The sequence below is a fragment of the Lipophrys pholis genome, assembly GCF_963383615.2.
Source record: "Lipophrys pholis genome assembly, chromosome: 4".
Lineage (NCBI taxonomy): Eukaryota > Metazoa > Chordata > Actinopteri > Blenniiformes > Blenniidae > Lipophrys > Lipophrys pholis.
The window spans coordinates 23,110,029-23,123,169 of NC_137637.1; the positions used below are offsets into that span (position 1 = coordinate 23,110,029).

The 13,141-nt window shown below is 41.8% G+C and overlaps 2 protein-coding genes across 2 annotated transcripts; both read right to left on the reverse strand.

The window, feature by feature from the left end:
- Window positions 1-567: 567 nt before the first annotated feature.
- Window positions 568-2,977, reverse strand: cishb (cytokine inducible SH2-containing protein b). The gene is made up of 3 exons (XM_080461482.1): window positions 2,174-2,977; window positions 1,502-1,658; window positions 568-1,388 (listed from the first exon to the last, which is right to left on the reverse strand). Exons 2-3 carry the CDS (start codon window positions 1,638-1,640, stop codon window positions 871-873), a joined length of 657 nt encoding a protein of 218 aa, XP_080317608.1. The 5' UTR covers window positions 1,641-1,658; window positions 2,174-2,977; the 3' UTR covers window positions 568-870.
- A 2,744-nt stretch (window positions 2,978-5,721) lies between these two features.
- twf2b (twinfilin actin-binding protein 2b) lies at window positions 5,722-11,490 on the reverse strand (the record flags this gene model as incomplete). The annotated part of the gene is made up of 9 exons (XM_080460784.1): window positions 5,722-6,897; window positions 6,980-7,101; window positions 8,239-8,389; window positions 8,531-8,656; window positions 9,001-9,105; window positions 9,195-9,290; window positions 10,381-10,559; window positions 10,665-10,742; window positions 11,466-11,490. 9 exons carry the CDS (start codon window positions 11,488-11,490, stop codon window positions 6,730-6,732), a joined length of 1,050 nt encoding a protein of 349 aa, XP_080316910.1. The 3' UTR covers window positions 5,722-6,729.
- Between the last annotated feature and the right edge of the window lie 1,651 nt (window positions 11,491-13,141).

The window sequence follows — 13,141 nt, forward strand, 5'->3', positions numbered from 1 at the left end:
CTGTTAAAACCACTCGTGTATCACCTATGGCCTTCCAGTCACGTTGCAGCAACCTGTCTTTTTACACTGATGCAACAACTTTTCTTAGGAGTGTAGAGTCAAGTGTTTTAGTCTTAAATCATCCAATCCTGGATTGGAATAAGAACTAAAAAAAACAAAAAAACACTTTGCATACAAAACAAAGTGTTTTTGACAGCAGTAAATCTGTTATCCCCCCCACAGGCTGCATTGTTTTGTGAAAAAATTGTATTAATAACAAAACAGTATTAAGACAGAATATTAACTGGAGACATGGCAAAAGCCTTTCTGTGACTCTGTGAGGATTATCAGTGACCAGAAGTTACAAGTGTTACATGCAATCGCTGTTAGCTTAGCTGTGGTTCACCAGGTTCATTGATTTTTTTTTTTTTGTGAATAAACACTGCTCTGTTTGACGCTCTTTGCAAACGAAACCCCCCTCTGAGCTTGACATCAGAGAAAAACAGAAATCTTAAAACACAGTGCTGATCCCCCCCCCCCCACACACCCTGATGTTATCTCTTCTTGAACAACAGACAAAACAGCGGCAGCTTTTTCCACACATTTATTATTTATAATTTAGAATCACCCTTCTCTTCTCATTGGTGGTAAATGGGACACAGACACAAAGAAAACAACAACAACAACACCAGCTTTGCATATTGACGGTTCACATGAGCGGAAGCATACATATGAAAGTTTTGAAGATCACTGTGAGACTCGCTCATTCATGAGCACTGAGGTCACACTTAGGGTGATTGTCTGGACTGTCCTCTGCTGCCTGGGGTTACCGAACTGTCCCAGATTCACAGCCTGCATGACCCCGACCATGTTGCTGAAGGCCTCAGATCCTCATATAGAGAAAGGGTATTCCTGCAGGTAGCTCAGCAGAGGCTTTGGGAGGGGAAGCTTGTCGGGGCAGTTTGTGTGTTTGTTGATTGTGAGGCGGGTCAGGTGCTGCAGAGAAGGGAAAACATCCAGTCTGTGCAACGGCTGCTCCAGCATCAGAGGGACGCCGCTGTCTTTAGTGACCTGCTGTGATGGGTCATTTTTTGCTGGCCTCTTCGTTTGATGGTGAATGTCACCGGATGTCTGGTCCTGTGACGTGTGGCCCGAGCCTTTGTAGTGCTGTATGAGGCTGAGCACATCTGGGAAGGACTGCAGGTGAGGCAGGCCAGGAGAAATGGAGTCCAGCCAGAAACAGCCCTGGCTGTACTGTATTCGTACACTGGTGGGTCCACAGCGGGTTTTGACTGACAGGGCCAGCATGTACTGAGGGTGACTGCTGTCCCGCAACAGGAATGTGCCCTCAGACTTGGTCAGGAGGGCTTCCCGAGCTTCACTCGCTGAAATGGAACCCCAGTACCAGCCTGGAAAAGACAAGTAGTTTTGGTCAGGTATGATGCACACGTGATCTTTTCCTGAACGTATGGCTCATGTATGTATGAAACATAAGACAAAGGCAGTGGGATTGTCGCTGCACCTGAGGTCTGAAGATACTGAAAGTTTGTGGTAATGCAGCAGAGGTCCTGGGTTGGATCCCAGGATGGAGGAGACGGGTGTGGGCGGCACGAACTTCCTTGTTCCTCATGATGGAAAATGGTCACTGCCCGGGCAACCATGTCTGAGTGACAGCAGGCCTGTGGAGGAAAATGTTCTTGTTGCAGCATCAATGACATTGTCACAGACATGATGACATATCACTTTAGATTATGCTGAAGTCTGTTGAAATTACAGCAAGGAGTATAAAACGTGCATGCCAATTGTTAGATGTGGGCAAAGAGATTTGAAAGCTAAATTGTAGAAATTCACTGGAAACTGCTAACATGACAAAAATACTTAAGATAAGAATATAATAACAACAACTCCCTAGATTTAGGGTATATTTAAAAAGAAAATCTAGAAAATTCCATCTTGATATGTACAAGCTCTTTTGTGCATACATATTTTTTAGGTGAACGCGTATTAGTTGTTTCCAGTCTTCATAAAGAAGAAAAAGGACAACCTATGTCACTGTAAACTAGTAGAATCTGTAATATGACATCCATGCGCGCACAAACATTCACATCAAAAATGTGAAGAATGGGAAAACTATTACAGTAATACTTTGGAAGTGCAGCAGCATATATCGCGGTACGATGTTTGAAAATATTACCTTATATCAGGAAAAGTCATTCGGAAAGTCATCAGTGTGGAAAAACAGCCGCAGAACAGTCCAACACATCTCCACCAATAAATATAAACACGCGCGGCTGGGATGACGATTGAGAATCAAAATTCCTCGGATGTAAAAGTGTTTGAAAACAGAATAAAAGATATCTGTGTGCGGTCCTCCGCCGCAGAGACTGCGCTGCCGAGGCGCAGTGTGAGCTCTTTATTGAGCACAGTGCGGAGCAGAAAGCCGCTCAGTTCAGCCGGACTCACTGAGCTTCCCGGAATCGGTTTCCAAGAAAGGTTTTGTGTTTGAGCGCCCGCAGTGACAGAAAAGCTGCTGGCAGCGGCTTCAAGGGGGGAACCGTAAACACGCGTGGCCTCCTGCACCGCCTCCACCGCGCGGCGTGGCGCGCGCGCAGAGCGGCTGCAGGACTGAGCAGCGACCGACTGTCGACCCGGGGGAGAGAGAGACGCACAAGAGCCGCAAAATAGACGAAAAAACACGCTCCTCGCTGTGGAAGACTTTGTAGAAAGAGCCAGGCTTTAAATGTCATGGTGATAAATTGTATTCCGGTTGGTGACTGAGATTTTAATCTGAAAAACACAATGAGTTTGTCTTTGCCCTAATTTCATTATATAACAGCCTTTTGCAAGTTAAAGCCATTTACATCATGAAATTAGCTCATAAATTAGCTCAGCTTACTTCACCAAAACAACTGCGCTGAGAAATGTAATCTATTACAACAGCTCTGTTATTAGTAACAACACTACACTGTGATATAGCGGTTAGTGCTTCTTACCTCGCAGTGAGAAAATCCCCTGTTGAAGTCCTGTTGGCCTTTTTGTGTGGAGTTTGCATTTTCCTCCTGTACTTGCATGGGCTTTCTCCTGATGCATTAGTTTCCTCCCACAGTCCAAAAGCCTTTGAGGTTAAGTGGTCACTTTAAATGGGATTGTCTGTGTGTTGACCTGTGATGGACAGACTGTGATGCTTAGCTGGGATTAACTCAAGGTCCCCAACCCTGAACTTAATAAAGCCATAGTAAATCAATTTAATAGTAAATATTACATATCAAGCCAATTCAACAAATATACATTTTCTTTTCTTGGTTGTTGTGTCCTGTGTGCGATTAAAGAAAGATTCCCCGCTTCTTTGTTTCTGATGCTGAAGATATTGATGGGATGCACTATACCTTTTTTCTGTGGGTTTGTGTGATTTGCCTGCCTGGCTGTATTTTACTGAAGACTTTAGAAGTCAGCAATCATGGCGCTTATGAATAATAATCACAGTCATCAGTATCAGTACCAGTCATATCAGTCCTAAGAGTAAAAATCCTATGATCCTATTATCCTACCGACAGCTACAGTCTCACAAAAAAACACAAGTGTCAACACATGAACCATGAGCAGTAAACAGCATTTTCCCCAAGTTTCCCACATTTCCCAGTGGTAGACTCTACTTTCAATCTACTGCTATGGATGTTGCAGGCTGAAATGTGTTTTATTTTGCATTCATGTTCAGAAGAAATATTGTCTTCTTGCCATTATTACGTGTCTAGAAAATGGAATGATATTACATGTGATTTCTGACTATGTCTGAGAAGCTTGTTTTAACACATGTGCACTTGATAGGTAACAGTTTGATTAATATTGAACCAAAATATATGTGAATTTTCAAACTCTGGTTATTACATCATTGATCATAATTTTTTTTTTAAACCACATATTATTGCTTATAATATCATTAATTGAATTTTGTGGCATGAGTTTATTGGAAATGAATCCAACCGTGTCACATCTGACGTGAGTCTGTCTTCAAAGCATCTGTTCTCATCAGAACTCGCCCAGTAGTTCCTACATATAGAGATAATGGCCACTTGAAAGCAGCTATTCATCTCTGAAACCTGTTTCCAAGAAGAAGAAAAAAAATTCACATCGCCCTTGTTTCCCGTGAGCTATGAAAGCAGCAGATCGCGCAGCTGAAGGCTTCCGGGTACAGCGCCTTCCTGGAAAACACACACAGCAAATTGACCTCTGCTACTGAGCCGTGACCCCTGCTGCTGCTCCCGCTGCCTGCGTGACTATAGGATATCGCTCGCACTCACCCACAGGCAGAGGAAAAATGAAGACTCACATGCTAGTGAATTACAGAAAATGTATTTATTGAGTAATCTCGTAGGACAGCGGTATTCCAGTGGATGAAGTCAAATGTTGTGCTGATGACTGATGATGAAAGTAGCTGAAAATGTGATTTGCTGGAGCTTGAACTGTGGGTGCAACACGGGCCTCTGCAATGTGATGGGTAATCCACCCTCAAGCAGAAAGTTCACGGCCAATTTGAAATGAGCATGATGAGTTGAATCAGTTAGTGATCAAATAAGTCGAGGGCAGAGGGAAAGACGGCTTATGGAGGAAAACTTTGCTTCAATCTAAAAAGATACAAAACAAACAAGAAATGACCGAAGGCTTAACTTGAATTTCTAGCTTTTATTTCCAGTACTTTATAGCCTAAAACTTGAAGTGAGAGCAACACTCCAAAACAATTCATACACTGGCTTTAGTAATTAACTATTGCTGTTGTTGTGAAACTTGGTGGGTGGCATTGATCAATATAGTTTTTCGGTTTTACACGATCCATAATTATGTGTACGTTGTTGGCCCATATGATTTCAATTAGCATTATTTTTCTGATTTTACTTAATTTTCAAAAAAAAATTCTCAAATGATAATTCTTTCATAAGAGGCAGAAAAAAGATGGGCACATCTTCAGAGGACGTTGTCCTCTTCTAGACTCATTACTGATGAAAAGCTTCAGGTTTCGCTCAATTATCACAGACAAGGGGTTGAAATCAAGTCTGATGTCACTTAAAATGACTTAGGTCTAATAGAGGTTGGGAGAAAACTTCTTGTTTGTCTTTTGGATGGTGAACACAGCAGATTGTGTGCCTCCATGTCCTTCTTCACTCTTTCCACGAAACTCTATGAGGTTGTTCTGTTCACTCCAGGGTCCTCTGTCCATAATATCAACTCCTGTTCCCTCAACACATGTGCAAACCAGGTCAACTATCCTCTCCAGCTTTGTAAACTGCTCAGCCTTACCACATTTCAGTAAGTTACTTTTTAACCATGGCCATTTAGTTCATTCCTAAAAAGGAAAAGACTCCCTCTCTGCCTCCTCAGCTTCCTAATATATGGCCTGTCTCCAAATCATCTCATGCAAAATTTTTCTTTTTCTCTTATGGTTACCCGTCTTCACACATTTCTAGGCTGTCTGCATTCTTTTCAGTATCGTCCATTGCTCTGCACCATCATGACCTCTAGTCTTTGCATCTACTCTTTTGCACCCCCCCCCCCCCCCCCCCCCCCACACACACACACGCACGCACACAATTGCAAACAAGAAGTGGCACAGACCCTTCTGTTACCCTGACATAATCCTGTACTATACCTTTAAAACCACTGTGATCCACAGAACTGCTTCACAACACCCACCAAATGTAATCTTTAGGTTGTGTGTGCTTCTTAATTTTTTTCTTTTTTTTTTCTTTTGTAATACCAACATCTTTGTTTAATGCTAAAAAAGAGTTTTTGGGAACGTGATCATAATTTTGCAGCACAATGTATACATGAAGACAATGCAGTCATCAGACAATCTGCAGTAGATTTGCGGCTTTGTTATTAAGTTAGTGTCTCGCTTGCATGAAGCAGTGCAACAGAAATGTGAAACAGCGGAGAGCGCAGAAGAAGCTGCTAATAATGTAAGTGACTGTTCCACGTGTTGTGTGTGACTGTCTGAGTACTTAAAAATGTATGTGTTGACTATTCTCGAAGAGTTGAATTGACCATTCAGTCAGCGTGTTTTTCAGACTGCTGCTATCTGTTTGGAAAATGAAAGTCAGGGGGAGAAAAAACTATTCTCTGAAAATCCTGTCTGCAGTTGTGTTACTTGAGAGGGACATTCATGCCATTCTGAGGATCTCAACACAAAAAGCGCAGTCTTGCCAGCTTAAACAGAGAAGCTTTACTCTTAAGCTTTGTTTTTCTTTTTACATGTGAAAATGACAGAAGTAATAACAGAATGAAAATGACTTTTTTTTTTAAAGGATTTCCTCAGCCACTTTGTTTCTGAACATTTCTGTTGTGTCCATGAAGTTATGCTTTCTTTTTAATGAGAATTACTGCAATATTCCAAAAAGTATTAAAATGAAGTCCGAGGAAAGTCTTTCCAAACATCCTGAGAACACACCACTTGTTCTAGTGTTGGAACAACTTGACACTGGCAAATAGTCTGGTGCGAAACTGTAAAAAAAAAAAAGAGTCAAAAGAGTAGAAGAATACAAGGTTGGAGGACGTAAAAAGAAATATCTTTTTGAGGAATGAGATCGAGATTTAAAAGTTTCAAATGAATGCATTCTGCTTCACGGTGCATTTATACCTTTCTAGTTCTTAGTGTGTCTTCAAGTAAAAATATAGACGCTAGAAGCTAAATAGTCAAATAACAAGTACATTTGTAGATATTGTGTTCTTTTTTTTGTGTGTTATGAGTGTGTGGGATGTCTAATTGTCTTCCCCATTCTCTCCTGCACCCTTGATGAGGCGTTTGTTGCCCCTCTTCCCCCCTGGTCCCCGGGGCTTGGCAAAGGCCTGCTTTAAAGTGTGCTCCATTGGGTGGACCTCCTCATACAGGAACTCTTCTGTCAGTCCGTCACCACTGTCAATCTCCATCTGCACACACACACACACACACAGCAATGACCACACAGTTTATATGCACTTTGATGGGAATCCGACTTTGTGTGATCCGTACCTTTTTGGTAACCTCCAGCTGGTAGTCCCTCTCCACCTCCTCCAATAGCCGGTTCTTACAGCTGGAGTACAACATTCGCTCTTTGATGCTGCAACTGTACCCAGGCATTGAATATATGAACACTGAAACACACACGAAGAAGAACAGATGATTTATTTCCTCATTCGTCAAACAAACATAAGATGTAATCATCATCTACTTATACAGAAGTTATTTCAAAATGTTAACAGAAGTACATTTGTCCGCTGAACAAATGCTCTTTGTCTATTTGTGAAAATCTGAAAAAGGCTGTCAGTGGTGTTTTCTACGAAAAAACAAAAAAAACAAAACCCTCTTAGGACCTTAGTGTCTCTGTCAGAAGGGTGGTTACATGAAAACCTCTGCAATTTGAAAATGGTTTTTAATTCTTTGTTGACAGGAACCAATTGTAAAATGTATTTTTAGAATAGATAAAGTAGATCCCACATAAGCATCCTTCATTTAAACACAGAAAACAGACTGAAGCGCTGCTTTTAACAATCTAAATACTTTATACATACTCTCAGAGTCTACGAAGCACAAATGTTTCGAGTGAATCATGCTCGTATTCACTCAGTGAATATGAAAGGTCCACCAGTCCATCACAGGGAACACACCCGGTCACATGTCCACCAGCCAAAACTCTTTTCAAATAAATTTTTTTGCCAAAGATAACCCATGCACACCTTGGGTGAAGACGCAAAGTCCACTAAGAAACTCCACCTGGATCAGATAGAGGGTTATTCCCGCTGTGACATGGAACAACACTGGTATTGATCATATCACATGTAAAATCTAAAGGTAACATTCACTTTAGAGTCTGATTTATTTGTCCCAAGTTGTGAAGAAAAAGAATCAGTTAATCCCCACGCTTGTAAATTCTCCTCTCTGTTTATGTACAAGCTGATCAGTGTGTCTGTCTGCTTTTTCGTTGTTGGGCCTTCAGCCTGCAGTAGGTTCCATGGAGGCACTTCACATGCCTGCTTCCAGAAGCCGATAGAAACAGAGAATGACTAGAATAGCTGAAAGTTGCCAGATTGCCTCACAAAGCTGAGGAAATTGGGGTTGAGTGATTCGTTCGCTGAGGGAAAAATGTCATGGAGTCATTTGGGAAGGCGGGTAGCTCAAAGTACACCTAAATACACCCTGTGTATTAACATCTGACAGCAATATACCATAACCTTTATTGGTAAATCACTGGCAAGCCAGCGTTGTTTTTTCTATCCTTTTCTTTTACTGACCCAGCGCTTCCTGCAGCTGGCCCTGGTGGGAATGTTTGAAGACGAAGAAGTGGTATCTTGGTGAATCCGTGGGAATCCTGAAGGGAAGCTCGTGGGTTTCTGTAGGTGTGGTGTGTACCAGCTCAATGGTTTCTTTCTCCACATCCAGCCTCTACAAGACAACATACAAACAAGCTCTGTTCAGCGATCGAGTCATGTACAGCCAATTTCACTGCATTTTACAGACGGTGACAAATCTGGTGTATGTTGCACTCTGCATGTTGAGTAGAAAGTATTCTCTGTCACAGCTCACCAGCTGTATGTAGTTGATGCGTTTCTGCTTGAGTTGTTGCAGAGCTCGCTTGGCCTCTTCTTGTAAAGGGAATGCTAGACCCTGGAGAGTCTGAGCCCTTTTATCTAAGCCGAACTCCATTGTGACCTGCTGGAGATAAATGCACAAAAGGATGTACCATTCCATCCCCAACACAACTTGTGACAAAGCTAGGCAGAAGATTAAGAACTGTACAAACCCTAGTTCGTGCTGTTGGGGTTGCAATCCGTCTGCGTTCATCCTGTCAACACAAGGGACAATATTGAGATCTCTGATTTGCTCCTGAAAATGTACACTTTAATCTTTCCACACAGGAAGTGAATTAACGTACCCATACGACTTTATCCTGCAGGGGACAGAGAAAAAAACTGATTGGATGGGCTCTCGTACTGCACACAACTCAAGCATGTGGTAAATGTATCCAGACAGGATGTGTATGGTCTGATCTGTACCTCTGTGACTTTGATTCGTTGTAATTCCTGCTCAGCTGCAGTGAGAGGAGCTGGCGAGGAGCAGGAGGACTTGTGCCGCAGGTATCCTTGGAAGCACAGGTCATCCTGCAGACAGAGGCACGCAGACAGGCTGGGGTTTATGTAACGGCTGCAGACACTCGACTGATGGGCTGTCATGGAGGGACGCCTCTCACCTCCACTGTGCCGAACATCTCGTCTTTGATGTACCCTCCTCCAAACTCTTTCTTCAGTGTGGCACGGGTGGCTGCATACACCATCTTCTGTCTTACCTAGTTTTGATTTTCAGCATTAATAGTATATTAGTTATAATACACATACCACATCATTATTCAGTAAAATCTTTCTCTATGTATAAGAGTGGCTCGCTAAACTCAATATTATAAAATGCTTATAGACTAACTTTTGATTTGATGTTTTGCATGAATTATATTGACATAGCGAACATTTTTAATCTTTATAAACTTTTGACATATGGAGGCTGTAAAAATAGAGGTTCAATGGTATGGTTTATCAAGTGAAAGTCAGCAGATTTAACATGAAATGATTGTGTTACAAATAGGAGGGGTCTTTCCCTTCAAATCATTGTTGTGGATAACTCATACAGTCTCACTGTAAAACAATCTGAAGAAGTATCTTAAAAATCTGTAATGTGGTTACAATGAATGAGCTTTTAGTGGCTTGTTACTTATGGAAACAGTGTTAGAGCTCCAGATCTGCAGTCTGTCTCTGTTTTCTCCAATGAGTCGAGTATTGGCATCAGAACAGCAGTTCTGTTACCTTTTCACAATACGCTCTTCTTTACCGTTGGAGGACATCAACATTAGCATGTATCACCAACAAACTTTCTTTCAAGAATTGTCAAAGTCTAGACTATAGAGCATCTTCCTACAACTAACTGTAAACTAACTTTCAGATTAGTGCAATTTGTAGAATCACCACTTGGCCTCAAAATTATGTTGTTGGACTTTGTGAGGAGAACCTGCAGAACAGCAGGGAGAACATGCGTACACCACTGAGAGAGAGAAACCCCCAGGACTGAACCGGTGGAGGACATTCTCGCTATGAGGCGAGAGTGCGAACCACAACACCACTGTGCATTACCCTTAAGAAACTAATTTAATTAAACCATGCCAAATTCTGTTCTATCTTTTAGTAACTTACATAACTCTGCGAACCAGACAAGGCGACTAGCTTTCCTGCAGATATTCAGCAATAGTCTGGAAGCAATAAGTGATATTTTGTTCATAAACAACAATTAACACATAGACTTTCAATTTATCTTGAATACATTCATTGGGATCTATTTGTTTTTTAGTTTACTCTGTAACTAAATGGCTTTCTGGTGCCGATGTGACATACTGGTGATTGGTCAGGGGACCAAGCAATGAAGATCCACTCGTATCCCAGTGCATTCTGGGAGTCCAGTCGGTAGAGGATGTAGCAGGGCTCCTGAGGTGTGAGCAGAGGAAGCAGGAACTGGTCGTAGTCTTTGTCCCAGCTCTGTGTGGGCTCACTGCATGAATCTAGCACCAACTCCTCTGCAGCCATAAAGAAAACTCATTTTAGGTCACTCATCTCCACTCAGGTGTACGTTCATTTTATTGAAATGTCTCAAGAAATACTTTTTTTTTTTTTTTTTTTACCATTTCTGATGACGATCTTCATTATTCTGATGGCACCTCCCCTCGCCCGGGCCAGAAACTCTTTCAGCTCGGATGTTGCTGAAGTAACCAGATATAAGACAGACAAACTAAGGCTGGGCTTTAGAAGCCGGTGAGACAGGGTTGAGTAAGTAAGAAGCTGTGACTCGACTTTAGAGGGAAAATTTGATCCACTGCCAGAGTCTCATTCATCCAAAGTGACCCAGAGCGAGGACCAAACAGTACCATGGAGAGGTTTGAGGTTTTAGGAACGAACAGAGTTCCTCCAGTTGTTAAACCCACAGATACTACCTAATATCAAACGAGGTGTAGTTATTTGTTGTACCCCATCCTCCTCTCTCACCATGGTTACTGAACACGGCGGTCTCATAAATGATGTAGGATCAGGTGAGAAAGGGGAGAGAGGTATGCTTCCGTCCACCCGCACCCCCACACTCCAATTACCAAATGCCATAATACAAGTACATACTGTATAAGTTGCCTATGACCCAAACATCTGTAGCCTCACGGCTATCACCGCAGTCTTTTTACCCGAGTCCCTGTGACATTAAGTTCATGTGCAGCTTTTTATTTGTTTCATTTGGGTTCAAGTTCAAACTAATATTTAAGCACTTTATTTAGCAGAACGATAAACATTAGCCGATATCATGAGTAAGCGTTTGAAGATGTGTTATTGATTTGGAGCGAATCACAGAATATAAAGACATTTTAAAAAATACTGACAATTGATGTTGGATTCAAAATGAAATGTAAAGTTTTTTTGGATAAAAAAGAAAAACTTACCATTGATTCCAGTTTGGTGGGACATGTTTTGGCAGTCAGTTTTCAGCTCTTCACACTCCTTTCGTGCAAGAAGGACCAGGTCCGGGTCTCTGTGTCCTCGCTCTTCTCGCTCAGCGGGCAGGTTGCCTCTCCAGTGATGGCAGACAGGTGGACCCACGCGTACCTGTGACATAAACGCCTTGCGGGCGACTCGGGAGCTTCCTCACACCTGAAATACAATCTGCGGAACTGTAACTGATGAGTAATAACGTTCCAGTCAGTGGATAGGCCACCCTAACCACTGATCACTTTGCGTATCGATTATCACAACTTTGGTAGTCTTGGCGGCGGAGCCTCCCACAGGTCACATACTCTCCTGTGCCATGCGGCGCCTGAAGCAAACAAGGCTGTGCAGGAGCCCGGTGCCAGTGACATCAGTGTCCAGGACCGAGTTTTAAGATACTGTCAGTGAGCCACATGTTTTGACAGTATTTATTACTCATTCACACAGAGTGGCCGAGCAGCTCGGCCAGGCACAGCTGCACGATCTCAAATTCCAGCTACCTGGTCACAGAAATATGACACCAGGCCAGAATCTGACCGGGTGGGGGTTCAGGTATTTGTGGTCAGAATATTTTGTGCCTTTGATCAGCAAGGTTACCTTTAAAAGTTAATGAAAATGACAGAACTGGCAAGGTACTTTAAATAATTCCTAAAAGTAAAATATCGTCTTGTATCGAATGCTGGTCATCCTGAAGTATTCGGTGAAGAGTTGTGTTATATTATGTGCCCACGCAGGAGGAATTGCTTTGTGTGAATGGATTTATCACTGGTGGCTAACTGACTCAACATGATGTATATACTGTATATATATATTCTGCAAAACTAAAACAAAAACAAAAAAACCTTTATGGCGTGAGTATGAAACACTATCACGCCTCATTTCCTCTCTCTTACCTTATAGCTCTGTCCACACACGCCTTCCCGGCGGAGGTGGGTAAGAGAAAGATAAGTGCGTTCCTGTGAGGTTACCTGTGATGGGATCATTCATTATTCACTCAGTGGTGAGTACACAACCCAAGCGTCTATACATTATTCAACATGGCTCCCACCCCTCTCTTCAACTTCAGGAAGGCGCACTTTATGCGTACAAAAAAAGAAAAAGGAAACTGTCATTCATCAAAGTCAATAAAGCTGCCTGCTTTTTCTCTCACGCTTGTATGTGTGTTCACAGATCAGTTTACATACTAAAGGAGCTTCTGTTAGTGCAGAGTCATTGTTGTGTCACTGATACATGGATCATATAATCATTCCAAGGCGAAAGATAAACTCATAAACCTAGGGTTCTATTCACTGTGTTCCGCTTATTACCATGCATGTATAAGCATACAATTAAAATGTGTTTTTCAAAATTGTGGAAAATATCAAATTTCTTTAATAAATGTTGCTCTTTTTTGTGAACCTGAAACAACATATTTGTAATTCATTTGTTTATAAAGGACTGATCCAATGTTTTTGATCATTGATTGTGTTTTTCAGGGGCTTTAGTTTTAGTTCCTGTTATACGTTGTGTACAATACAAGAAAGTGCATTAAAAAGTTGCTCAAGGACTTTCTGACTTACAGAATCATGTGTTTTCTTTTTAACACAAATTCACTGTGCCTAAATAATCTGCATTCACAGTTCGAAATATATTA